The sequence below is a fragment of the Tursiops truncatus genome, chromosome 11 (assembly GCF_011762595.2).
Source record: "Tursiops truncatus isolate mTurTru1 chromosome 11, mTurTru1.mat.Y, whole genome shotgun sequence".
Taxonomy (NCBI): Eukaryota; Metazoa; Chordata; class Mammalia; order Artiodactyla; family Delphinidae; genus Tursiops; species Tursiops truncatus.
Window position 1 is genome coordinate 3,720,354 of NC_047044.1, and position 27,796 is coordinate 3,748,149.

At 64.3% G+C, this 27,796-nt stretch overlaps 1 protein-coding gene across 20 annotated transcripts in view; it reads right to left on the minus strand.

Annotated features, from left to right (window-relative positions):
* Positions 1-1,355: 1,355 nt before the first annotated feature.
* LOC109552057 (uncharacterized) overlaps positions 1,356-27,796 on the minus strand; it is a 67,763-nt gene continuing 41,322 nt past the window's right edge. For 5 of the 20 annotated variants that reach the window (XR_012324132.1, XR_012324128.1, XR_012324126.1 and 2 more), the window contains one exon: positions 7,821-27,407. Coding sequence is in view for 1 of the 20 variants with exons in the window: in XM_073788063.1 (XP_073644164.1) it covers positions 4,322-4,453; positions 6,315-6,445; positions 6,598-6,839; positions 12,496-12,557; positions 18,560-18,687 (695 nt within the window). In the remaining 19 variants the exon portion in view is untranslated. Of the gene's footprint in view, positions 27,408-27,796 lie in introns of all 20 variants that reach the window. The other 15 variants (XR_012324138.1, XR_012324137.1, XR_012324134.1 and 12 more) reach the window with 12 other exon arrangements.

The following is a 27,796-nucleotide window of genomic DNA, read 5'->3' on the forward strand; positions in this document are numbered from 1 at the left end:
TAGTTTCATCATTATGGACGCTATATGCTATATAGGACAAATTATGATATACATTCGCTACATATGTTGTGTATTACATATAATATACCGTCAGTATTGTTGCTTTCATTTTTCCTTCAAACTTTGAAAGGAACTGAAGCGAAACTGCTTCATGGGCCCCTAATAGTATGTGGGTCTTGGCTCGGTGCCCACCGTGCTGATGGGCAGGCTGCGGGTGCCGTGTCACCCTGAGACTGAGGGCCCCTGAGATGCTGGGCCTTTGCAACCTCACCCTAGTCCCGGCCCTGGGTGGCGGCCTGGTCACTCCGTGCCCACAAGGCCAGACCCTGTCTCAGCCCCGGTCTGTAGGGTCTAGATGCTGGAGTGGCTCTGCCATCCCTCCCCGGGGGTCCAAGATCAGAGGTGGCCCTTGTGGACCTTAAGGGCCCACGGCCTATCAAAGGCCCCGCCTTGAACACCCCAGAAGTCCCTCGAGACTCTCTGATGAGTCACCTCCCAGGAGGAGCAGGGACATGCAGATCTCTCTCCTGCAGAACACCCGCGGCACCTCGGTGGCCTGTCTCAGCTGGGAGGGGGCCGAGGGGGCCTGGCTTCTGCATGCCTGGGGACAGGGACCACCTCCAGGGTCTTGGTCCCTCGCTCGCCCCATGGCCTTGAGCTGAGCCGCTCTCAAGTTGACTCATCCACATCTCTGACCATGGTCCTCGCCTGCCTGGGGAGCACACAGTCTGGGGTTGCCGAGCCCTCAGGGCCCCCCAGCCTGCTCTCCACCCTGCTCACCTGCTGACCAGACCCAGGGCCCAAGCCGGGCCAGGAGCCACTCCCTGGCTAGGCAGCAGGTGGCACCAGGCGCCCAGCCTCGGGCCAGGACTCCCCTGCCATTCTCGCCTTCCCTCTCAGTGCCTCCCACACACCCCTCCGCCCCCCAACTGAGTTCTCGCAACCGCTATCTCCTGACATCCAACAGCCCCCTATGATGTAGGATGGGGAAGTAGAGGCTTGGTGAGTAGAGCGACTGCCCCAGGCCTCTGCCCCCAAAGCTGGGCCTTTGCTGCCGCCTCGCAGGGCCCCGCAAACGAATTAGCTGCTTTGACCGTACTGACTTCATCCAGTTTGTTCTGGGATGAAACTGCTTCCGCACGTCACTGGTGACCAGTGATGGGTAGCACCCTGCCCCCATGCCCCTCGGGCCCACATCTGTGGTCCTGTTGGTCTCTGGGGTCGGCCAGTTGGTGGCAGAGGAGAGGCTGGAAGTTGGTTGGCTGGAAGGTGGAGAGGGTCACAGGGTGAACCAGGTGTCACCTCCTCCAGGAAGCCACTCCCTGACTGCAGAGCTGGGTCCAGGACTCCTCGGGGCTCTTCTAGGCCCTGGGTGGCCCCCGTCATGGCACTGACCATGGCAGTGGCTGCTGTGTGTCCGGACTGCTCCCCACCAGGACACGAGCCCTGATTACAGGGCCGAGCACTGCTGGAGTGCCAGAGGAAAGGCTGAACTCGGGGTATAAACGGTCACGGTCAGCTCAGATAGACATGGGCTACCGTGGCCCAAGGCAGCGCTGAGCTGTGGGCATTCAGAGGAGAGGAGCTGTGCGTGCAGAGCCACGATCAGCAGGAGGGGCAGGGAGGGGTCCAGGTGAGGGTGTACACAGGTGTGAGGGCAGGTCCGCTCACAAGGGGGCCCAGTGCCCCCTTGTGCCCAGAAGAATGGCAGAGGGGCTGCTCCAAGAGGCTCTGAGGTTTGGCAGTGCGAGTGGGGATGGAGAGACCTGAGGCACAGAAATGATGTCCAGGGGACACAAGTGGCCAGATTCTGCCACTGACTGACCACATGGCAAAGAAGAGGCAGTGGACAGTGCCCGAGTTTGTCACCTGCCTTGGTCCCAGAGGACAATGGGGGAGGAGAAGATGGGGCACTCCACTGTGAAGGCCTCTTCTTTATGACTTACACAGCCAGCAAACTGCAAGCTGCAAACTCCTACACAGCCATCAAGACCCAGCTCAGATGGCCCCTGCTCTAGAAAGCTCTCTCTGCCCCTTGGGACCCCTGCTCTGGGTTCCCGTGGCCACTGACCCATAGTGCAGCAGCAGCTCCTCAAGGCCAGGTGGGCCACGGATGGGTGTCGGGCTGGAGAGGGGGTGCTGGACTGCACAGGCGTGGCCATGCCGGGCTGGGTGGGCCAGACAGGAGGCTTGGGCTGGGTGGGGGCTTGGGCAGAGATAGCGGCTTGGGGACAGTCATCATGGTGGGAGGGGAGGACGGTCCCTCCAATGCTTCAGGCTGCTGCACTCAGGGCTGAGAGGTGCCCACCTCTCCTCCCTCCAGGACCCTGGCTGGAGCAGGAGCCTCCTCTGGCCTCTGTCACAGGGTCCCCGTCCCAGACCACTGCCTGGGACCTGGACCTGTCCGAGCCCTGTCTGTCCCCTCAGGCGCTGGGCACTTGGAGGCTGCAGTGGTGTCCCGTTCTGTGTACCCCGGGCCGTTGGCAAGAGCCAGCCTGGAGTTCTCTTCTGCAGAGGCTTGTGGGGTGACAGGGGGCTGCTCCAGCTGGGGCAGATGGCAGTTCATTGCGCCCTGTGGGCACAGGGACGGGGCTCGGACGCAGCCGTGGCAGCACCTCCCCCCAAGGGTGCTCTGGGCGCTGGGTCAGACACAGACGGGTCTCTTCTGACACCCAGGCTGTGACTGTGGGGACAGGCTTCAGCAGCCACCAGCACGAGAGCCTAAGACCCCCGACAGAAACGTGAGTGAACACTTGGGATGGCAGTCAGCCCAGGATGGACACCCGAAATAAGGGCTACCCCGGACACTGGCCTAAGGGGGCTGGGCGTGGCAGACAGGAACTTCCGGGCCCCAGTCAAGCACTGGGTCTGGGGCGGCCTCGGGGACCGGGTCCTGGACTGTGCTCTGAGCTGCTGACTGGGGTCCGCGCCACCTGCAAGGGGGCCTGTGCAGGCCGAGTGATGCCTCTGGGGCCTGCGTCCCACAGCTGTGCTCAAAGCGGGTGTGAGTGGGGTGCAGGCTGCGCGGGGGTCCGGGGTCCAGGACTGAATCCGTCAGGAAGACCCGAAGGCTGTGGGGGCGGCGGACTAGGGTCCGGTGACCCCCGGTGGCCCAGAGGCAGCTCCCCCCAACACCCCGTCAGGCCACGCCCACACCGCCCACGGCAGACGGCAGATGCCCCGCCCCTGGGCTCCCAGAACAAACAGGGCGGACTCCAGATTCCCATGACAGCAGCTTTTATTGAGATCTGAGTGTGCACAGGGCGGCCTCCCACCCGCCTGGCCTGGGCTCAGGCCCCCAAGTCATCTGCCGAGTCCCCTGCGGAGTGCGGGGGCGGCCCTCCCGTGGGACGACGCTGGGCCCCTCAGGGAAGGCAGTAGGTTGTATAGTTATCTTCCGAGGGGGCAACATCACTGCCCTGAAACCACACAACCTACTACCTCACCCCGCCGGTGCCCGGGTTTGGGAGGGTCCGCCGTCCTGCCGCTGCCCCCGGCCCAGCCCCGGCCCCTCCTGGTGGTCTGCAGCCACCAGAGCCGAGCTGGAGGGCTGGGCAGGCGCAGGGGAGGAGGGACGCGCAGACGGCGCCTTGGTCCCCACGCTGGCCAGTCCACCTGCGCTTGCTGGGGGTGGAACGGGCTCGTGCCCACGAGGGCTGCCGTGGGCTCGAGGACATTGCTCTCACTCCCTGTCTGGGAGAGGGGAGCCCTGGCCTCCGTCCCTCCGCTGACCAGAGGCCTGACACTGAGCTGGGCAGGCTGTGGACTCGGGGGACGTGCTGATCGAGGCCGATCCCATGGGCTGCCCTGGGGTGCTGTGCTGCAACGTCAGCCAAGCCTCAGCTGGCCCGGTCCTCCTCGGGCCCGAGGCTACTCCTCCCGGTGCCCAGTGCCGGCCACAGGGACGCATCTGAGGGCAAAGTCCAGGCTGGGGGCCGCCCAAGAGCCTGATGTGGGGCACGGGGATGTGGACGGGGGAGGGGTGGGCTGCCAAACTGCCCGTCGGGTCCATCAGCTCTCAGCGCAGCGTGGGGAGAGGGAAAGGTCGACTCTGAGCCCTGCCCTCCTTGGACACTTCACACGGTACTGCCCTCAACCCTCATCAGCCCCCTTTCACAGATAAGGAAACTGAAGCCCAGAGAGATCAAGGGACCCGCCCCAGGTCACACAGCAAGTGGAACCTAGGCCTGTCAGACTTACCACCCGGCAGCCACTGCGCCCACCCTGCTGAGGCTGCATCCCCACCCCCCACCCTGCCCACCGCACCCCCCTCCAGCAGCCAGGGTCCTGGATGCTGTCCACTGTCGATATTACAGCCACTTCAGGAAAGACAGTAGATTGTATAGTTATCCCATAGCAGGGCAGAGCCCCAAACTATACAACCTACTACCTCACCCCAAAGGGCCGTCAGTCTCGGCGCCTGGAGGGACATCATGGCTCCCAGAGGCATCTCCTGGAGGAGGAAGGAGGAGAGCAGCAGGGGGACGGGGGTCAGGGTTGTGCTGGGGCGCTGAGGGCACGGGGACTGGCAGGCGGGTCAGGAGAGGGCCCGCATACCCTGGGAGCAGCCCCACAGGAGACAACCACCAACCAGGGAGGGAGAAGGAAAGAGGGAAGAGAGGGAGGGAGGGAAACGTGCGATGTGGCTTTCGGAAAAGCGCTACAGGTGATGGGATCACTCCCATCTGGATAGGAGTGGATGAGTGACCATGGTGTCCCCAAGGGACTTCTGCACCGGTGACACTGGGAGGAAGGCTGTCATCTGTTAGAGGCCAACCCATGTCCAAAAGGGGCTACGCATGCCCACCTGGCCCCCACCTCTGACGGCACCGCCCACCCCTGGCTCCCTGCTGCCCCAGGACACACCTCCACCCACTGGACAGGTGTGGACTCCCTCCCCGTGGGCTCTGCTTGGTCTGGTTCCACCATCCAGGGTGACCTGGGCTTTTCCCATCTCAGGAGAGGCTATAGAATATTCTTACTTTCCAAAAGGGAACCTGGCTCCCAGGAAAGGCTGGTCTGTGCCATTTGGTCTTCACAGGCCTGGTGAAGCTGGGATCACCGATGCCATTTCGTAGCGAGGAAGCTGAGGCTCGGATGGGTCCCAGGCAGGGGGCAGGGCTTGCCCTCGGGCTCTCCCCGGCGTGGCCTCACCCACTACTGCACAGGGGGCCTCGTGCCCAGTCCCAATAAACAGGGCACTGCTGCTCCCTGAACCCCGAGAGGCACGAAATGGTCCCAGAACCCTCCGCTAGTGATGAGGACACCAGGGCCCACACCTAGCGCGGGACACTGAGGTGCAGTCACCTGGGAGTTGGGCCAGCAACACCCCAACGCAGCCTGCCCCCCGAGACCTGGCTGGCCTGTGCTCACTGGCAACCCTGTCTTTCCTTGAGGCCCCAGAAGGAAATCTTCACGAGAGGGCCTCGAGGTCCCGTCTCCTGGCCTCCACTTGGACTTCTTGGCTGGTGGACAGGACCAGGGTGTCCCTAAGGACTCTCCAGGCAGAGCCATAAAGCCTCTAGGACGGGGGGCGAGGAGAGGGTGACCAAGGGCCTTCCTTCGACGCACCCCCATCCTGGCAACAGCTTCTGGCTGTGTTTGTGGACGGGCAGCCTGGTGCAGCCGCCCCGTGGGGTGAGCGGCTGCCGTGAGCCTCATCACTGGGGAGGCCGAGGACACGGCGCCCAGCCCAGGGTGCTGCCGAATGTCTCGGAGTGACCCTGAGGAGGCCCCTGAGCGCGGGCTCTGGCTCCCAACCTAGCCCCGGAGACCTCCAACGGCCTCAGGCTGCAGGGCCCCCCTGGCTCCGACCACCGGCCCTAGCAGGCTGAGGGCGGCACGGGGCAGGACAGCCCAGCAAGTGGAGCTGGCTGCGAAGCCGGGCCGGCCTCCCCGCCGTGCTTCTCCGACGCCTCTTCTGCCCTCGTGGGCCTGGACCTCCTCACTGAGAGGCGGGGTCCCTGCAGCAGCTGCTCCCAGGGGGTCCGAGTGGCTGCCAGGCCGCCCGTAGTTAACACTGGGCTGGAACCCACGCGTGTGCCACTACTCAGACCCGCCTGCCCTCCCCTGGGCCGGGGCTTCAGCTCCAGAGCCTGCAGTGCTGACCCCATGAGAGCCCCAGCCCAGCCCCGGGCTGGGCTCCACGGGGTAGGGAGAGGCAGGGAAAGAGAGCGGGGAGACTGACACACACACACACACACACCCGGTCCTCCCTGGCTGTCACCACAAGCACCCCGACCCCCAGCCCAGCTGGGAGAAGCAGATGTGACTGGTTCCCCTCATTCAGCCTTTCTGTTCCAGGCCAGACTCACCCGTGTGCGTCTCAGGTCGACATCAGCGGCCTGTGTATTAGGATCGCAGCGGACGGCTGGAGAAAAGGGGGCGACGGGCCCTCGCGGTGCACAGGGAGGCGGGGCCTGCGTTCCTCTTCCATGCAGACACCCTGCGGCAGACCACGGCTCCGTCAGGCCACGTCCAGCCTGAGGTCACAAGTGCATCGTGGGACACAGCTCTGACCACATCCCTCCCCACTACAAACTCCCCCGTGCTTCCCAAAGAAAGGATGGTGGGAAGGGCGTGCAGTGCAGATGTCACCTGTGCTGTCCTGTGTCCTGTGACAGTCCTCTGGGCATTCAGCAGGAGTGGCCGTGCACCCACACCGAGGCCAGGGGTGGGCCTGTCTCCTGCACGAGGGCCCAGGGCGAGGCCTCCTGTGGGCTCTGGCTGGGCTGGGAAGAGTGGGACAGCCGTGAGGTGGCCCCGCCCTAACGCTCGGCTCACCCGTTGAGTAAGGCTGGCCTCGAATAGACGCTCCCATCTCAGTGCCACTTCTTGACCTGTTTGGGGTTTAGAAGAAAGTCACAGGCGTCAGGTTTGGAAGAGCCGCAGCTATGCCCCTCCAGCGGCCGCTCCGTGCCTCCTTCCTGGACTCGCCCGGCCGCCTGCTCCAGGTCCCGCATTTCAGCCCAGCCCGTCTCACCACGGCCTCTCGCCTGGGGACACGCCCTGTGCAGAGGCCCGGAGAGAATGGCCTCTGTGGCTGCCTGTGCTGGACGATGCTGGGTCAGAGGTGAACAAGACCCAGGCCTCGTCCTTGAATGGCCAGGGCCGCCGGCGTTCCCGTGCTGGGTGGCCAGCGCCCCAGCAGGCTCACACCGACGCTCTGGGGCCTGGAGGGTGGGGTGCCCAGGGGAGAAGGGACGTGTGCCCACCTCCTGTGCGCCTGGCACTTAGTAGGACCCGGGAGGAGGAGCCAGACCCCCCACTTCACAGCGGAGGCTCCCGACAGGCTGACGCTCCTGCCCCGGGGCAGGCGAGGCCTGGGATCGTCCCAAGAGCAGAAGCCCCGGGGAAGGGGCGCCCAGGACCCAGGCTCTGAGGCCTCAGCCAGGGCTCACTCAGTGAATTGCAACCCCACCTGGCTCCGGCCCATTCCGGCCAGGTGCCCTCCCGGGACCAGCACAAGGGAAGGGACACAGGTGTAACACGAGCACACAGCCGGCCTGCTGGCCAGCTGCAGAGCCTCTGAGGCTGAGCCCGAGACGCTGGACTTGGAGCCAGACCTACTTGGGTCTGTCCATCCCCGCCACGGGCCAACCACTGAGCCTCAGTGTTCCCGGCCACTAACAGGGATGGGAAGATTAGCCCATCTGGCTGCGGTGGTCCTGTCCTGGCCCCTCTCCCTCAGCGCTCCAGAGGCCAGACTGTCCATCACCAGGGCTCACGTCTCTGTGCTGCCGCGCCTCTGCGCCCCGCCCAGCCTGGCCCCCCTCACGTCCCCCTCCAGCCTCCCAGAGCAGGAAAATGCCCTGGGCAGCCCTCCCCAACCCTCCCCACCCGTCTGCCAGCCCCCCGCTCCCCGCACCTCTCGGCCCTTGCCCTGGCCTGTCCTGTGCCAGGAGGGACCGTCCCATTGTTCCTCTCCTTGCCATGAAGACCCTGTGCTCCCCACACACGTGCCCGTCTCTTACTGCCCATCGGGAGGGCAGTGGTGCCCAGACGAATCCTAGCTCTGCCCTGGTTCTGGGACTGGGCCTTGCGCTCCTAGGCTCCAGGCCTCACGCCTGGACACCCAGACCCACGGCAGCCATGTAGCTGACGTGAGCGGTGCCCGTGAAGGTGCCCACGGACGGTGGGGACTTTCTCCCTCCATGAGGGCCAGGCGGGCCCCTACACACTCACAGCCTATCCAGGTGACCAGGCGGCAGATGCCGTACCCCCGGCAGGGTCCCCTGAACCCTGGCTTTATCCACCAAGGCACAGCTCCCACACAAGCTGGCTCTTCCTTTAGCCAGCAACCCAGGTTTGGGGGGACGAAGGAGCCCTGACATTTCTGGGTCTGTGACCTGATCGTGGAGACATTTCTGAGCTGGGAAGTGGCCCCAATCCCACGTGCCAGGGGACGTGATTTGCTGGCCCTCCTGCCCCACAGTCCTAGAAGCGACCACGGGTCTTGGCCCAGGGAGGGACGGCAGACACCTCCCTTCTTCCGGCGGAATGGCAGGGGTCTGAGAGCTCCAAAGGGACCCTTCCCAGTCAGCCTGGACGGGGCGGTGGCAGGAGCAGGCAACGCGGCGTGAAGAGGCTCCCTGAGCAGGGCTGCGGGGAGCGGGCAGTCGGCAGCCGCCCTGCCATCTGCCACCGCCGGCTCAGCCCCAGTCCCCAGTGTCTGCCTGTGGGCAGGGCGCCGGGCAGGCCCGGGCTGGGAGGAGCCAGGCCAGCCGGGGACAGGTGTGTGGGAGGCCTCAGTGGGCAGGTGGCCTTTTCAGGGCCAGGCGGATGTCTGGAGCGAGCGAGGCAGACAGACGGTGTCACCCTGCAGTCACCTCGGGCTTGGCTTGGGGCCACCGGGAGCCGGGACCCCCCCATGGCCGCCCCCCCACTGCTGCCCCGATTAGGTTTCTCCCCATAAAGCGGCCAGTGTGTCTGCTCGGCAAGCCATGCCAACAATGGAGTCTGGGAAAAAGGCGCGGGGGTGGCGTCTGGGGGCCGGGTCTGCGTGCGAACACGGCCCATAAAGTTAGCGAGACGTGCGCACCAGGCAGAGGCCAGCTCGGGCCGGGCGGGGGCTGTGCGCCCGTCATGCGCCGGGCAGGGCCGGGCACACACCGAATGGGGCACCAAAACTCAGGAATCAAGACAAATGTTTCAATACAAAATTTTTTAAAAATGCAAAGAGGCCCATGATATAAGGATATCAAACTTAAATGAGGGCTCAACGGATGGTTACCAACTCCTCCTTCTGCCTCAGGCTCCAACAGCTCAGCTGAGCACGGGGCCCAGTGGCTTCATTGCCCCCAAGAGTGCCCCTCAGGGACAGAGGAGCAAAACTAGAACTGGAAGCCGGATTTCTGACCCCAGGCTCTTCCCACGGCCCTGCACACCTCTAGGCGGCGCAGGCCACGCAGGTGGGGAAGTGGTTCCTTCAGACAGGAGCCCCTGCGCCAGCCCCCTGGGGTCCACCCCAGGCCTGCCTTCCTTCCCAGGAGCCCAAGGTGCTCTCTTGTTGGTTCCCTTCCTGCCCAGCCTCCCTGAGACAGACGCCCGTGTGCTCTGGGTCGGGGTCTCCCATCCCGGGAGTCTGTGCCCCGCCCCTGGCTCCCTGCTCTCCTGTCCCCAGAGAGCTCCAAGCTCATAGGTGGAAGGTGGCCAGGCATGGGAAATGTCCACTCCCCAGGGAAGGGGCCAGACACGTACCGGGGGCCGAGTGTCACTGCCCACAGATGTGCGAGTCTGAAAGCCCACAAGAGTCCTAGCATCCAGGAAGCTGGGGGCCTGATGCTGGCCGGGGAGGCCCGGATGGCCCAGGCAACGGGATCCAGCCCTGCTCTACAGACATACCTGCACCCATGGGGGCCATGGGCATGGGGTGGGGGTGGGGATAGGTGGTTCTGGGGCTGCCAGGCCATAGTTCTGACCCCTGCTTTGGCCCCAGCCGGCGATGGGCCTCGGGCAAAGTTAATCGGCACCTCTGGCCTCCGCCGTTTCCTCTGTCGGGAGGAAGGTCCAGGTGCCTCTGCGCCAGTTGGGGGAGGGGGGATCACCAGGGGAAGCTGCTCTTCACCGCGGCAGGGTTTGCTCAGAGTCCAGAGGGAAGAGCCGGCAGGCAGAGCCCTTTCTGAGCCTGTGGGCGTCTCCATCTGGTGCCTAACCATTAGGCAACAGTTTTAGCCTCAAAGGTGTGTATTTATCTGAAAATACTCTCAGCTCAAGCCGCATTCTGGGTCACAAGGTGAGGAGAGGGAGGGAGAGAGGGGGAACCAAATGCAACCACGTCATTAAAAACGCCCAGTGTGAAACCGTGTTCTGGGGCAGCCCCACCTGGCAGCAGCCCCTCAGGAGGGCCCTTCTGCTGCGGGGCTCCCGGGCCCCCCGGGGGGCTCTGGGCCTGGCCTGGCATGTGGACCCGTGGCTCTGGTCTGGGCATTACACCATCCCGTCCTTGGCTGGGTTTCCCCGGGCCGGGCCGGGCCGGGGGAGCTGAGCTAACCCCACTTCGTGGTGACGGAATGTTCTCTCCGGGAACTGCGAGAGGCGAGGCTGTCCGGGAAAAACCTGGGCCTCGTCCCGTGACTGTCCCAGCCTGGAAGGCTTGGCTGGGCCATAGGTGTCTGGGGAAGCTGCCCCGCCGCTCCTGAGGCCCTACTGTGCGCTCTTCTACACGTGTGCTGTCCAGCGAGGACCTGACCTTGGTCACCCAGAGAACACAGGGCAGAACTTGCCCTCAGTCCGCCTGGCAAGCCCCATGCTGCCAGAGAAACCGGCACAGTCCCTGTGAAACCACGCACTTTCCTCCAAACCCCTGCTTCTCTACGCGGACGTTTCCGTGAACCTCCTCCAGAGAGCACGCGGGCGGCCCTCGGAGGACCTCGTCGCGGGGCCCTGCCGGCGAGCGCTGGCGCCGGCGGCTCCCCGTCCACCTGCCATGGCCGCCGGGGCCCTGCCCTGGGCTGGCTCCTGGGTCAGTGGCGTCTCCTCTCGACCGCCCTCCAGGCCCTGCAGCCAGGACTCCTTGGACGCCCGGGGCTGCTCCGCGGCCGCTTCCCCTGCGATCGCCGGGTGCTCGAGAGCAGCGGGCACGGCAGGAGGCAGAGAGCTCCGCGCTGACGGAGGCGCCGCTGCTCCCGGCCTGGCCAGCGCTCTGGGGGCCTGAGGTCGCAGGGTCTGGTCTGCGGGGGCGTTGAGGCTCACCCCGCTCTGCAGCCCAGGCCCCAGGGGAAGCGCAGCTGCAGAGCGCCGCTGCCTCACCTCGCTCCGCAGGGAGCTCGCCTCCCCCAGGAAGCCCCCGCCCCTGCTTCCTAAAGACAGGGGGCACTGGAAGCCCGACTGAACACCGGGAGCCCCGGAGCCCGGCCCGGGGCCCCGAGGCCCTCAGGCAGGAAAGGGGGTGAGAAGGCCGGCAGAGGCCCGGGGCTGCCTCCGTGCGCGGCGTGTCCGGGGGTCCACTCCCCCCACCCCGTCATTTCTAGAACTGTCCACACCGGCCACCAGGGACTCCCTCCGGGGGTGCGGCCTTCACAACGGCTCTCCTGGGGGTGGTCTGCAGCGGGGAGGGCTGGGGCGGCAGGGTCGGGGCTCCCAGACGCCTCACCGAGACGTCGGCGGGTGCCAAGCCCGGGGTGGCCACGGCCAAGGCCGCGCGGGGCCAGAGGGCAGCGGTCCCCTCCCTGCGCCGGGCCTCAGCCTCGCACACAAGAGGGCGGACGGCGCCGGGAAGACAAAGGCGGCGAGGCGGGCAGGGCGGCCTGGCAGGATGAGGAAGTCCACCTGGGAAGCAGTCCCGCCTGGAGGGCCGGGCCAGGGAGAGGCGCGGGCAGCACCCTCTTCGGAACCGTCCTCGTGCCCGAGCTGCCAATCACCCCGCTGCCAGAAGCCCTGTCAGCCCTTCGGGGGGCTCCGGGCGGTCCCTGGGAAGGCTTATGTCCGAGACACCAGCCCTGATGCCCTCCTGACTGACGGGGTATGTGTCCTCACTGGCCTGAGGGCGGGGCAGCCTCGACCAGGTGGCCCAAGGCGCCGTCCTGTGTTCTGGGGCCGTCCCAGCACAGCCCACCCCATGGTCCAGGCTGGCACCTCCTTCCTGTCCAGTGCAGGGGGCACAGGGGTGGCTGCCGAGGGACATGGGGAAGACCCACCCCAGGGATGCAGGGCCAGGGCCCTCCCGACCCCCTGCAGCACTGGCCACTTCCCAAGCCTCAAGACTCCTGTCCTGCTTGCACGCCTCACACCCCCCCTGGGGAGCCCCCTCCGCACGGCCCCAGCAGACAGCATCTCACTCGGAACCCCAGATGTAAGGCGGAGACCAGAGGCAACGCTCTGGGTCCAGCCACGGCCATCCCTCCCAGCCTGTGCAGGGCGAAAACCCAGGATCGAGACCAATCCCACTTGAAAGACGGGTAGACAGGCCCAGGGGGTCGCCGTGCACTGACCCAGGCCGCGGGCAGCAGTGGGGCCCTCGAAAAGCAACCGTCAGCGGAGGTGCTACTCACGCACCGGGGGGCACGGCTGGCCTTGCGCTCTGACGGAGACGGGCAGGTCAGGAGCCGGTGAGGGGCCTGGGTCAAGGAACAAGACAGTGGAATTAGGGGGAGCCAGTGCCTTTTCTAAAGGGTGACTCAGCATGGCACGGAGCGCTGGAGCCACTGTCCCCCTCGCTTGTGTGACCACAGCTGTACTGACAACTCCCCAGGCACGAACCAAACAACCGTCCTCCCCGAAGGCCTCTCCCAGGAGTGGCTGCTCCTTGCGGGCTGCCCCACGGGGGTGGGGAGCTCAGTGGGGAAGAGCGAGCATCCCGGCCACAGGGCTCGGGGTTCGAATCCCTGTTGGCCCGATATTGCTGCAAATACACGTAGTAGCACTTCCTGGGGCACGCACTCCCCGTCGGAAACTGGGGAAGGGCAAACACCCTGTCCCCTGGAACGCTCCACACACTGACCCAAGCCCATCGCACTGGGGAGCTCCGTCAGTCCTCATCACAACCCGATCTGGGGGTGAGGGAATGAACACAGAGAGGCTAAGTTATTTCCCCACAGTCACACCGCCAGCACAGGCGTCATCGGCCTCCCTGGCGTTACAGGAATGAGGGAACGAAGACCCAGAGACGTCTCCACCTACCTGCCTGAGGTCTCGCGGCTACTAGGAGAGAGCAGAGCCCCCTGTCCTGGGTAACCCCAGGGAGCCCCCACCTGAGACACTCAGTTTCCCTTCCTCAGGGTGAGCGGCCACGGGCCTTCTGGCTCCCCAGTTCTCCCAGGCCAGCCAGGCTGAGCGGGCACCGTGTTCTTGGAGAAGGGCAGCTCAGAGCCGGGCCCGGGGGACAGAGCGGGAGCCTGCTCTTTCCCCAGTCAGGGCTGGACACAGCTGAGCTTCTGGGGAACAAGGCCTCCGACAGGGGAAACGTCTGAAGGCAAGTACCCAGCTGAGCTCAGGCCGGGGCAGGAAACCCGGGCTGCACGGGCAGCAGCCCCGGCGTCACTGGGTCTGAGGGCCTCTTGGCTTCACTCCAGCAGGGGGACCCCTTATAAACCCTCTAGTCCACGCCGGGGGCCAGCCCAGCCCTCCCCCAGCCCCCGCTCAGCCTGCCCCCCAGGGAGACGGCCTCTCGGGATGTGTGGCAGCCCCGACGCATTCCCAGAGCCCAGAGGTGTTTCCACCTCCCCTGCTGGGCGGCTCGCTCCTGGCTCAGTGGCCCGGGGCTGGCCCTTGACCTCCCTGAGCCTCGGCCCCCATAGGAAAGTGGCACCGAAAGATGCCCGTTGGCAGGGCTGCCGTGAAGACTGACCCGCGCGGGAAGAGCGTGGGCTCGGGGCCCGGCCCACAGGACAGAAAGTGCTTCGCGAGAGCCAACCAATCCAAGTCACCTGGTCCAGGCGTGGCTTGCAGGGTGGGCATCCCTGCCCCCGTCCTCCTCCCGTCCGGGGTCCACTGCACCCAGCCAGAGAGCACTGCTCAGCGCCAACAGCTAAGCCCTGAGCGGAAGCCGGCCTTTTGCGTTTTGTCAGTGTCTTCACTGGGACCAAAAAAGACAAAATGCCAGATATTTAGGGCCTTAATTTTTCTGTCTGGTTAAATAAAGGACACTTGGATGTTTGATGTTAGAACAAACTCCTGCCCCTTAGGCTTGGAGGCCCCCTTTGTCCACGGGTGAAAAGATTAGGTACCACATGTGCATCTGCAGAGCAGATGGGGGTCATGTCTTGGCATCGCCGTGGGGCCCCTTCTCCAGGCTCTGGCCCTACACACGGGGCCGTATTAGGCCCAGCAGATACAGCTTCTGAGCGTGGCTCTGCCATGGGGCGATGGGGGCCCACCGCCCAAGCCTTGATTTCCCGTGAACACACATTCACGCCAACTCCTAAAGAACGAACGGGGTAGCCTCTATCCCAGGAACCCAGGGTGCCAGGGAGGACAGGGACAATTCCCTTCAGAAAACTGGCCAGCGCGGGGTGCTGCCTGGGCCCACGTGGCTCCTGTCTGCTGCCCAACGTGGGTGAGGCACCAGGGCACGGGGGCAGGGAAAGAGGCCGGGGCGCCGCCCAGGCCCAGACCTCTCCCGTCCTGGGCCGAGTCTGGGCAGACTCACAGGAGAACAATTACGAGTCAGTGCAAAAACAGACCCCACCAAGTGAGTCACTGTCCCCCTAACCCTTCACTGCTCTCCCAGCCCAAGCCAGCAGCCCAAAGGGCTCGCCTGGCCCCCAAAGAACCTCCAGAACCCCAGACGAGGCCGGAGCTGGGCTGCTCCCAGCCCCCAAGCTCCCATTTCTGGGTGCACAGGATGGTCCCGGGCGGAACGAGGAGGGTGTGCACACACGGAGGGGGCGGCCCTCCCCGCCAGTCCCGGGCACGCGCTCGTCCTCGCGGTGACCGGGCTGTGTGGTCGTCCTGGTGGTTCCTCAGGTGCTGGACGAGCACTGAGTGAGCCCCAACTGTGCGCACTGGCCCCATCTCCCATCCGTCGCACAGTATGTCCTGGACCTCGGCCGCTTCACACAGCCACCAGCGCCCTGGCCCGGGAGCCCCTCCCCACTCCTGGGCACGTGCCCTCGTGGCCTCCTGCGAGTGTCCGTCAGGGCCTGGGGCTCAGTCCCCGGTTCACACTCGGGTGCCCGAGCCTGTGTGAGGGATGCACCTCTCAGTGCCTACGTTTCATCTGGACCCAAGAGGCTGCCACTGCTGCCCGTGGGACGTTGAGGGGATCTCCCGGCGGGCGCCGAGAAAAGCACCTGCGCTAGACGGCCTTGAGCAAAGCCCGGAAGGCACCGTCTTCCCAGACACAGCCGCGCGGTCAGTCTCTGCTGGGTCTCCTTTCTCCCTGTGCCCAGCCCTGCTCTCTGCCTCTGCTCTGTTCTTCCTTTCCCATGCTATACCCCCTCATGTCCCCCTTTCCCCTCTGTCCCTGATGTCCCCAGGGGGGACCTCCCCCCTCCCTACCCGCGTCCCACCCCACCCTCGGGCACCGGCTGGCGCATGCCCTGCGTGCAGACACAAAAGCCCCGGGGCGGTGTCTGCGGAGTCTGGCGGGCAAGCTGGACCTGTAAACACATGAGACCCAGATGGCAGAGGGGTCCCGGGTCCTCTCCACACAGCCCTGGGAGGCAGGCCTGCCCCTGGCCATGGCAACAGAGGGGAGGGAGACGCCGCCAGTCTGGCCCCGACCCTCACGGCCCCACAGGCTCCCCAGGAGGCTGCAAGCAGCCAAGTGGGCCTGACAGTCTGCACGGCGGGCTGGCGCTTGGGGGCGGGGCGGGGCGGGGCGGGGGGCCCAGTAGACTCTGAGCACCGCAGCCCCATCAGGGCACGAGGCGGAGGGGCAGGCTGGGACCTCCCCACCTGCCGAGCCCCTGAGCTCTGCCCGGCGGTCACTGGTCCCCAGCGCTTGGCCCCAGCCCCCCCACCCCGGAGCCCTGCCGTGGCTGCCGCCTTGCAAAGGGGGTTCATTCAGCTTGTGTGCAGGGGGGGCCGGGAAGACGTCACGGGTCCAGCTTCCTGGGGTGAGACCTGGGCGAGCCCGACTCCTTACTGACCCTGGTCCCTCGGCCGCAGAAAGAGGCTGGTGGGAGGGCAGAGCCGCGGGGGGAGCGCCCGCAGCTGAGCCCGAGCAAATGTGCGAGAAGTACCCGCCCAGCGATCCTCCAGAGGCCGTGTGGGCGCGTGCACATGCGTGTGCAACACATGTGCGCGTGTCCTTTCAGGCATGCCCAGCCCAGGGCGGCGTCTGGAGGGAGGGGGTGGGGAGCTCGAAACGCTGCGCTGACCTGAGGGTGGCACGGTCGTCCGAGCTCCAGGTGTCAGCCAGGGACCAGGGTGCCGGGAAGAAGGGGTGAGACCTGGGAGCAGAGAGAGGTGCTGGGTAGGTCTTGGGAAAGAGCCCCGGGTGTGTGTGGGGTGCACGCCCTGCATCTGTACCCTGCTGGCTCTGGCCCACCCTGCCCTAAGACTCTGCGAGGCCCAGCACAGCTCAGGGGTCACTCAGAGCCTCGCAGGGGGACGTTACCGGCCAGGAGACCATTGCATCAATGTGACTTTGTGCCCAAAACACTGGGGCTGAAACACCCTGGTTTTCTGGGGTCACCTTCTCCAAGGGGCAGCAGGTGTGGCTGCAAGAATGTAGATCTGGGGGACGGAGAGACACAAGGTCAAAGTCAGGCTCAGAGAGGGCTGGGGGTCCTCGCTGCCGCTCTCTCAACCTAGGTTTCTAGGGTTTGGGAGAACTAAATGAAACAAGGTGTGAGATGCTCAGGATGATGGAGGGGTGCAGCTGTGCTGAGCATGAGGGAGTTCCCTCCCTCTCTTTCTGCCCGGCCTCACTGGGGCCTCTGGGGTAACCCTGAGTGTTTGCACCAGGCAGCTCTCTCTCAGCATCACTGTGCTGAGACAGGACTCCCTAAACAGCACTTCCTGCAAGGGATAGTCTTTCCCTCTTTGCTTTGGCTGCTAGGAAGCTCAGAGCTGAACTGACAGAACTGGGAAATGCCTACATGACATGGACTCTCTAGGCCTACCTGCGATTTTCCCTTTGCCCCAATTTCCTCAGCTGTTTATTTTTACTCTTCTGCATTGTCAATATTGCTCTAAGCCGCTTCACACATATATTTCTAATGTGGCACGACATAAACAAAAAAGAAAACAAATAACACCTTAGTTCCCTTCCTGCCTATACGACTGGTGAGGGCCGTGTGCGTAGCAGGCTTCATCTCTGCAAGTGGTGGGCTGTGATTGGTCCCGAGCCAGACCCCCGCTTCTCAGCCAGGTTTGGCATCCCCTTCTGCTCTTTGGTGTCTGGTAAGGAGGCAGGGAGAAGTAGGGACGCCCTTTTTGCAAATGAGAAAACAGAACCCCAGGCAGGGGCCATGGCTTCCCTATGATCACACGGCAGGGAAGGTGGGGTGAGGCTGGGGCCCGGCAGTCTGACCCTAGGCTGTGGCTCAGTCTTCTGCTACAGTGTGGTCATTCCCATGAGCCCTCAGATGCTGTCCCAGGAGACGCTTTGTAACACTGACAGAGAACCTCGGGGGTCTGGAATACCCCCCGGCAGGTGGGCACCCTGTCCCGGTGATGGGCAAACAGACCCACGACCACCCGTAGAGCTGCTAAGATCCTGAGGCCCCAGAGCGGTCGCCTTTCCCTACTCAGCCACCTCTGGCAGCGTCCTTGCTAACAGGGCCACCTCCATGCCCTCCCAAGCCTGTGAAATTGACCCGAAGCCACGTGGCCACAGCAGGCCTGGGTTCCTGGGCCACTGAAACCCTCCTGGCTGCCTCAGAGATGCTGCTAACAAAGTCCCCTGGCCACTTGGAGCAGAGGCTGCCACAAGTCCCCACGCTGCACGGGGCAGGAGCTGGCTTCGCCTCGACCCACCCCTTCCTCTCACCCAGCCCCCAGCACGATAAACCCGAAGTAACGAATAGATGAGGCCGGGCGCTGCTGAGCTCCGGCGAAGGGAGAGGAGGCCAGGAGAGCGCCACGTTGGGGAGTTTTTTGTCTTTCGGTGGGTTAAAAACCCCTGCTGCTTCTCGGGGGTAAAGGCTGTGTCCCACCCCCAGGCCCTCACCGAAGCCACGGGTGTTCTAGGCTGTGCACCCCAAACTCTGCTAGGAGGTATTCCTGCCTAAGTCTTACAGACGGGTAAACCGAAGCTCAGGGCACCAAAGAAGCCCACCCAGCTGGACAGCTCGTCAGAGGTGGGCTGGGGGCCGTGGGCGCTGACAGCACAGAGCTGGTTCAGGGGAGTCTCTGTGCCAACGAACTGGGTGGGGCCTCCCTGCTTCCATCTGCTTCCAGGAGGCCAGCCGGCCAGCGCCGTGATCGGGCCACAGGGCAGGTGCGGGGCTTGGCGGGACCAGAGTGCACAGGGGATCCTTTGCTCCACTCCCTCGCTCCTGGTGGCGGAGCGGGATCTCTTCCACCTGCCGGGGGCCAGGCCGAGCCCGGCCCTCGGGAACTCTGGGCAGGGTGGGCCCAGCTGGCTGCAGGTCGGGGCCTGCGAGGAAGGGGCTGGTGCTGGGGTCTCCCAAGACCGGGTCCATGTTCCCCTCCCGGCCAGGCTGCTCACCTCCTGGGCTGCCTCACCACCCAGACGCAGGGCAAACACCGTCCACCTGGCCGTGTGGTCCTGGAGCGTCTTTTGAAGGCCACGACAGGTGTGCACTTTCTCGGGGGTGCTCTGGGACCAGCCATGTTCTGCAAGAAATGAAGTGGCCGAGGAGTCAGCTCCGTAGGTCTGGCGGCTCACGGCCCGAGCACGAGCCGGGGCTCAGTGCGGCCTCTCCCCACACCGCTCATTCACCCCCTCATGCCGCACCTGCAGATGGGCCTAGCCTGCTGTGTGCTGCCGACAAGCTGCCTCGGCGCCCAGAGGTTAAGGGCCTTAGAGGCGAAGGACCGCAAAGAAAACCTCGTCTGACCGTCTGGCTGCCCCACTGCCACCCCTGGTGCTGGACTTACACTCAAACCCCGACCGCTGGCTCCCCTGCAGCCCAGCCACGCACATCCTCCAGCGTCTGCAGAGGAAGGGGGCTGGCGAGACTCGAGGCGCCTGCTCCTGGCAGAGCGAGGTCGCCTCTTCATGGCACCCCTGCCCCCTTCACTCCGGCCCTGCCTTGGCACCCACCGTTCCCTGGGGCCAGAATGTTGGCCTGCCATCAAAGGCCTAATTCCTACCCATCCTTTAGGTCACCTCCCCCAGGGGGGCCTCCTGGACTGGGAGCCATAGGTCAGCTCTAGCGGTAGGCTGGGGGTCCCTTGAAATCAGCTCACGGACGCTCGCACTCCCTGTCTCCCCACAGGCAGGTAGCTCTGCGGCAGGGACCACCTCTTAGGCAGCGGTGTGACCCTCAGGGCTAGCACGGTGCCCGGCACCCAGGAGGCATGGAAACGTCCCCATTCGCTCGTCGAATGATGCCCAATACCTAGGAACAGAAAGTGCAGACGTGACTCTGGGTCTTTCCCGAATGAGCCAGTGAGGGCATACCCTAGGACCGAGCAACCGTGCACACCAAGGCCCCGAAGGCTAAGCACAGGCCCAGAGGCCCTGCCCCGGGCTCCGGCTGCCGAAGGCGTACAGTCCCAAAGCAGGGATGGCTCGTCCTCGGTGACAACAAAACAGCAAATCCAGACGGAGGTCTGAGCCTCCATGACTGGGAATTCTGCTGGGCCTCGGCTGGACTCACAGGTCGGGGCAGCTACCCAGGCCCCGCTCCTTTCTCTGGCCTCTGCCCCAGGCCCCGCTCCTTTCTCTGGCCTCTGCCCCAGGCCCCGTGTGACGGGGTGGCCGGGAGGAAGGTGGGTCCGGGCGCCAAGGCCCCGGGAGCGTGCTGGTGACCCCACGCTCTCCTGCCTGCGCCCAGGCGCAGGTGTGTGCCTCCCACAGACGCCGGTCCTCTCAGGAGCGCGTCCCTGCCACCGGCGGACCAGGGCCGAGCTCCCTGCGGACGGGTGAGAGCTGTGCGGGCGCCGGGCAGGGAGCCGTCGGGCTGAGTCTCTCCAGGTACCGCCAGGCAGCTCAGCGCCCTCCTCGGCTGCAGGGCCTCTGGGACACGCGTGGGACTCGTAAGGTGCTCAGAGGCTAGAGGGGACCTGCTGGCGGCTTCCCAAGGATGTGCTCGAGCCCCCCGCCCCGGACGCTGGGTCGAGCTTGCAGCAAGACCCCACCTTCTGGAAACGGAGACGGGAACCTGGAAGCCCTCTGCACCCTGTCTACACGCGGCGTGGCCTCAGGACCCCGCGTCACGCAGCTCTGGGTGCCTCCCCCCACACACGCTGCCCAGCGCCTCTCGCGGCCTCAGGTTCCCCGACTGTAGTACGGGGACCACCAGGTCTGCGGCCCAGAGCGTTGTGCAGATTCCGAGAGAAGCTGGGGGCCAGGAGGTCAGCCCAGGCCTGGCTGCCACCACCGCACGGAGCCTGCACGGGCTTCTGGTGAGCACGTCACCATCCTGTTATGTCAGGGGGAGCACCTACCCCCCCCCACCGCCACCCCATTAAGAAAGGATGGCCTTGAGGCCGCACAGCCCTGCCTGGACGGCTGGACTCCCTCCCTGTCTCTCCTGACAGTGCGATGGGCTGAACAAATCCCCACTGCCCGGTGAGGATCCCTCTGACGGCCCCTCCCGGGCGGCACCTGGGCTGGGGTAGCTCCAGTGACCTCACCTGGGCGATGGGGCAACAGCTCTGGGGCCCACCCAGGAGAGACCACAGACCAGGGACCCTCCAACAGCACGGGGGAGCCGACGGCACTCCCACCCACTCTCTTCCCTCTGGACGGCGAGCACAGCCCGGCTGGCGCTCAAGAGGGGCACTACCGTGGGCGGCACGCTGAACCCCACAGGCCCAGCCGCTGAGGCCCCCCTTTTGCAGATAGCCTAGGTCGATATTCCCCTAGCTGACGCTGGCGTCAGAAATCAGGCTTCCAGGGCACAGGAGCTGCGGGAGGGGAAACAGCAGAAGGCCACGCTCAGCAGAGGAGAGCAAGGGGAGGTGGATGCCGGCCGCTCCGCAGGCTACCCCACGCCCGCTGCGCGCACCCGGCAGGGACAGGGTTTCTGTCCTGACGGGTGAGTGGAGCTCCGGCTGCAGGGGCAGGGGCGGCTCTGGGGCCCTGGCTGGATACCTGAAAGTCACAGGAGCCACACGTGGCCATGGCTAGAAAACTCACTGGGACAGCCGGCCACGGGACTGTGCTGGGGCCAGGGAGCAGCCCCCACGTCTGACCCCATGGCAGCGTTTACAGGATGCCCTCTCTCCGGGACACTCAGTGCCCCCGGATCCTTTCACCCACGTGCCCAACAGCAACCACGGAACCACCAGGCTGAGCGGCCTCTGGGCTCCCTGGTCCGGCACCTGGCACAAAGAGGCGCCTGGCAACACCAGCGCCCTCGGCCTGCTCCCCATGCCTGCGTGCTCCGGTCGGACACGGCGCGTCCCCTGCCCTCGGAGCCTCTGAAGCTCTCCTGGGAGTGCATCGCGCCCCCGAGGGGCGGGTTGAGCCTCCACGCCTGCCCTCTCTCGATGGGCCGGCCCACATCGTGTGCTGGAAGGGTGGCCAGGGGCCTCAGCCTGTCTCGGGGTCACTAGTGAACCCCGAACGGCAGCCCCCCATATTCCAGGATCTATGAGGCAGGTTGTGGGGGAGTGGGAGTGAGGGGGAGTCAGCCACACCTGCTGCCCCTGTTTGCTGTGTGGCTCCAGGCACAAGACTGCCCTCTCTGGTCCAGTTTCCTACCCTGTGATGTGGGACAGCCTGTCCACCTCGTAGGGCTGTGACATTACAGGTGACAAGAGTACAAGTCCCAAACCCAAGGCTGGCTCGTAACAATGCTCCCTCCTCCCTGCCCCAGAACCACCCGGGCGCCGGCACTGCTCGCAGCCCGTGCCCCACGACGTGGCCACCTGGATGGCAGTGCTGGCCCAGGCCATCTGGCGGCTCTTTGACCAGAGGCGGTTCTGTCCTCTGGAAGCTTCTGGCCCAGGGAGGCTGGCAGAGTCTGCTGGCACCGGCACCAGGCCCAGCAGGATGCCCCGGAGGCTGACCCCCACCTCACCCCGGCCCCTCCTCGCCCCTGCCCTGCGGAACATTCCTGCGTCCATCTACAGCGTGGCTGGAGGCCGCTGGGTTCCCATCTCAGCTCTGTCCTGTGACCTTGGACAAGCCCCTTCACGTCTCTGAGCCTCAGTCTCCTCATCTGTAATAAAGGAACAGTGATGCCACCTCCTCAGATTCACACGCGTGATTAGACAACGCACGTGCTGTGCCCACGCGCAGTGGGGCTCAGCAGATGGTCGCATCCACTGCCGACCACCCCCAGGGCACTTCCAGGACGTAAGACAAGTCATTGCACTCTGGCGCCTGGAGACATTTCTCCCAGCCTCGTCTGACAGCTGGCCAACTTGCCAGGGCTGGGGCCTGCGTGGACACAGCTGAGCGCGGGCCTCGGGCAGGAGGCTCTGAGCCGCCAGCAGGAACTCTGATATCAGCCGAGCTTCAGGGCCCAGGCCCACGGCCCAGCCGCACCCCCAGAGGGCTCAGCCCTGCCTTGTCAACACTGGTCTTCAGCATTCAACTTGGCCTCTCTCAGAGGTCACACGTAGGAGAAACACCCTCCCTGCAAACGCCAGCTGCTAACGAATTGTGCAGAAACCACCCCTCAACATACGCGCAGAGATGCCGTGGGAAGCGCTGGGACCTGGCCCTGGGCGATGCTGTGCCGGGCCCCCAAGCCCTCGGAGGGGCCCGAGATGGGTCAGGAGGAGCCAGAGGTCGGCCAGCGAGCCTCCGGTCCACGTCCTCCAGCCTCCCTGAGTTGCCAGACGCACACACCAGGGGTAGGTCCCCAGCTCTGCCACTTCACTTGGGCCACAATAGCTCCAGTAGGGACTTGGGGAGCCGACGGCTACCAGGGCAGGCAGTGCGGCCAGGGTGCAGGTGAGCTCAAGTCGACACAGCCTCTAGTGGCAGACCTGCTAGCCCTGGGGAGGAGCCCACGAACAGGCCACAGAGAACCTTCTGGGCTGTGTGGTCTTCAGGAAACTGGCCTCTCTGAGCCTCAGTTTTGTATCTTAAAAAGGGGCCGTTTACACCTACCGCCTGAAGCTGACATCAGAGCAAATGAACGAACACGGAATTCCCAAGAGCTTGGCCGGCACACACAGTAGGTCCTCACAAAAGGCAACCGTCACCACCGGGGTGATCGCCAAGTCGGTTCCGGAAAAGCCAGCCATTGCCAGACGCATAGCCACTACATGGGGTCTGTCACGGACGAGGGCGGTGTCTGGAACGGCGAAATAACGGCCTGGCTCTAGCGTGACGACAAAACAGAGGCCCGCTTTCCCTACAGATTCATTTCCAGGCATCAGACTCGGAACATCCCTAACGTATGTCCAGACGTAAGGACAGGCTCTGCCTCCCGCCTCTTGGTGGTGGTGGGGGGGGGGGCACCCCGCATCAGAGCACCACCTCCCCCTAAGTGGCCTCTACTCCTTTTAAATGGCCAAAATGCACCAGGACGACGGTGCTGCCCTCACTGTGACCGCCTGTGCCTCATGTTAACATCTCTCCTTTGGGGAAAACATGCCGTGAGAATCTGGGAGGGTCAGTTTCACTCTGGCCAGGTGGCTAGTTTTGTAATTTAAATTTTGTTTTTCTGTTGCAAAAGAAATAGACGCTCATTAACATGATTCTGGAAGACTGAAAAAAGGAGAAAGAGGCAGCAAACCTTTGTTTGCATTCTCTGGGAACCCAACACAGAGTAAAGCTCCCTCCAGGAGGGGCCTCTGCCCTTCTGGAAGCACTTCCACCCTGGGGTGTCCCGAACGGCCACAGAACCTGCCACCGTGTGACCTCCTCACAAGGCAGAGGATCCCAGCTCAAAGCCCAGGAACACTCTCACACGCCCAAAGCAGCTACCCCATACCTGGCCCCTCCGAACCTTCCAGAGACCCACCCGAGACCCACCCGACGTTACAGGTGGAGGTTAAAGAGATGGTGCGGCAGGTGGGGAAACCGGCTCACAGCGGGGGAGAGACTGGCCCAAGATCTTGCAGCAGGCCGACGACAGAGCTGCGGGTGCTACCGATGGCCCTGCACGCTGGTCAGCAGTGATCTCCCCAAGTACACTTTTAAAAGGGCTGACTGGAAGTTGCTCCCTACCCTCCATAGCGGGACAAAGGTGCCAGGCCCTTGGGAGGGTGCTGGGCACCAACACGCTTGTTTACCACCAACCCGTGGAGGTGACCGACGGGAAGACGAGGGCTGCGGCGGGTCCCACCCAGGGGCTGCAGGCCCAGGGCTGACCTGGAAGAAACCGGCCACTGCCGGGGGCGGGGAGGTGAGAGTGTCATCACCCCCTGGAGGAAGGGGACCCCTGTGAGCTGTGACAACGTAGGGGCAGGACCAGGCAGGATATCTGTGAGTTGGAAATATCTACTCTAACTGAACAGAATGCGCCGAGACGCACCGATGACATCTGATGGGCCGACGGACCCCTGCCTTTCACACCCAGTGATCTTCGGGGAAGAGGCCCACGAGCCCCATGGGCACCGCTACCAGCTGGTCTTCCCAGCTGGAACCCCCAGGAAGAAGCGTGGGTCCCCTTGGCCCCGCGTTATCCCCGCAGTCCACCCTCCCGGCCACAAGGGTGCAGAGCTTGGGCCTGTCCGTCCGGCGCCATCACACCCATTTGTGACAAGGTTTCACAAGCCCCGGACTTGACCTGAAAGGGAATGTATCTGGTGAAGGCGGAAAAGTAAACTCTGTCTGCTTGTTTCTCCAAGCGCCTTGACCCCCTGGCCGCAGTGGCGCACTTGATGGCTTACGTGCGGCCCGGAACTCAGGGAGTTGGTGCACAGCCTTCTCTTCTTCTGTTTCAATCTCTGGATTCTGTTTTGTTCATTCATGAAATGTTCCCCAAGAGCCTGCCCTGTGCCGGGCTGGTGCTTTTGGCCTGTCCTTCTCAAGGCGCCCAGTCTCCCAGGGCAACGGGTCTGTAGGGCAGTGGGCATGTGGAGAGCAGGGAGGGCTTCCAGGAGGAGGTGATGCTGCGTCACAGTCTGGAGAGGTGGGGGATGGTGCCGTGGAAGGGGGAGGGCAGGTTGCTGGGGGCCTCTCGAGTCCCATGAAGGGGAGGCTGGACTGCAGCCAGGAGCTGGAGGGGAGCCTGCAGGATGGGAGACGGGGCACATTCCTGGGTGGGCAAGACAATGGGCACCGTCCGGCGGGTGGAGGAGGGCGTCGGCGAGATGCTGAAAGACAGCAGAATTGGAAGGACTCGGGATGGTCTGGGTGTGGCAGGGAGGGGAGTCGAGGATGACTGGGCAGGTGAGAAGCTGTTGGGGACATCCCCCGGGAATTTTAGGAGGGAGGGGGGGATGGGTGTGGTCACAGCAGAGGAAAGTCCCCAGCGGAAGCCACCCGAGGTCAGGCCCCAAATGGCGCACTGTCCAGGCAGCCTGCCTGGAGTCTCTCGTCTAGTTACAGGGCAGCCCCAGATCCAAGCCAGAAAACGCACCTTCTTACTTCTGCCCAGCTCTGCGGTCTTGGCTGCCCCCTCCTGTGGGGACACTCACTGCTGGGGGACACTCCAGCAGTGATAGCTGCCACCTGCTTTGACCTGTCACCTTGCTCATGGGCCGCCTCCCAGGCCCTGCCCGCCCGAGGCCCCAAATGCAGCTGTGGGCAAAGGGACGGTTCTGGGCTTTAGGACACTGGCTAGCCTGGCTTGGGCGCCACCATTTAGAGCTGCGCGAGGGGCTCAGCCTCCCAGACCTCAGCTTTCCAGGCGGGGGGCACGTCAGAGTTCCACGACGTCGCCCCGATAACCGACGTCGGGGCCCAGCACACCGAGGGGCTCCATCCCTGTGACACACGGCCTAACTTGGGTGCTGGGCGGCGCCCGCCGGTCTCCGGGCACAAGGGGCTGAGACGGGAGGGGGCAGTGCTGCTGGCCAGGGGAGCCCGCCTGCCTGCCATGAATCACCACGCCAGGCTGTATGATTATCTGGGCACTTAAGCTCCTCTTCCTTCTTTCCCTGGGGAAATTTCCATCATTTCCTACATTATCCCAGTCTCCCCGTGTCTAAATCAACGCCAGCCAGCGCAGCAGGCCGCTGCTCTGAGCTCACACCCTCGGTCTACTTCACTGGGGAGGCCGGGCTGGGGTGCACAGAGGCAGTGGCTCCAGGGGCGCCGTCATTCAGACCGAAGTTCCACTCCTGCCCAGGACAGAAAACGGAAGATGCTACCAGCCTACCCTTTGAGCTGCAATGACGATGTCCCCAGGGCCCGTCGGCCGCTTCTCCTGCCACCACAACCTGCCAGCAAACCCAGGCGGCCTCCGGCAGGGAGGTTTGTGCTCCCTGGGCTCAGGTGAGGAAGAGGAAGCACCATCCATCGTGCTGGCTACCCAGGGCCTTCCAGCAGTGGGTTCCAGGTGACCTTGAGAAATGCAGTCTGTCCCCAACTTCCCTGGAGACGGGCCGGGTGAGGGTCAGCCCCGCCGTGGGTCTGCGGCACCCTGGGACGCGCTGCCTGCTTCACTCACGATGGGGATGTGGGGTGGGCGCAGTCTGACGCCATCACCTACCACGTCTCCAGCCTCGACCCCAAGGCTCACCTAATTTCCACACTAACCCGGCAGGTCAGTGTCACGACCCCCGTTTTACAGCTGAGGAAACGGAGGCCCAGGGAGGAAAGCAATCTGCCCAAACCACCCAGCAAACCACTCCCTGCTCCTATGAAGGCCTGTCGCCCCTGAGCTTCTGCTCCTTGTCATAAGCTGCAAAGTGTCCCCAGTACAGCAGTTGCAGGGACCGAGCAGAAGCCAGCCCCCACGATATCTGTGACATTTCACGATAAGTAAGAGGGAGCTGAGGGTTCTCATGGGAGGAGCCGAAGCACCCACTGGGCAGGTTGGGCAAAAATGTCCCCTAGCGTCACCCGGCATCTCCCGTGAGAGGAGGAGTGCGGGAAGACGGCACCTCCGCCAGGGCGTCCGTCAGGCTGGGTCTGCAGCAGCTGCCACGGATCAGCCCTGGGCGAGCTCTTCAAAGATAACCGAGCATCGGCGCTCCCCCAGGTCTCTCACAGGCCCCCGATCTCCCTGGAGGATGAGCCAGCTGGGTTTTTTTTTTTTTTTTTTAAAGCTGGATCTCATTTTCTGCCCACATTTCTGACCTCCGGAAACCTCTCGGGTAGTTTTCCAGAGCCCTCTGGATTCCGTCGGGGGCACGGCGCATGCCTCTGCTCACTGCGTTCACAGCCAGGTCACTGGGCACCCGACACGTCAAGCGGAGCCTGGCGGGCACGGCTGCCCACAGCCGAGCCCGGCCTTCCCCACCGTGGGTCCGCGGGATCTGGCTGGCTGTCGGCCTCTCAAATTTGATCTCCGGTCAAATTCCATGGCTCCTTCCTTTAAGAAAAAAAAAAAAATCCCTCTTTGAAAACAAAAATCCCAGAACTGAGACTCTAGGAGAGCTGGCGTTGCTGCAGCTTCACTTTCTTTCTCCTTTTGTGGCGTTGCAAGGAACTGGAGAAACACTTCAACCCTCTCATTTTACAGAGGGGTAAACTGAGGCCTGGAGAGGGGGAGGGGCCATTCAAGGTCCCCTAGTGACTCTATGGCACAGCTGGGACGGGAGCCCGGGGCCCCTGACTCAGGTCCAGCGTCCGCGCCTCAGCAGCTGGTGGTCCCGGGTGAGAAGAGATGAGGTCTGAGCCTGCAGCCCGTTAAGATGAAGAGCAGCCTCGGCCCTGGGTGGGACTCTGGGCACTCACCCCACGGAGGGATGCCAGCCAGGA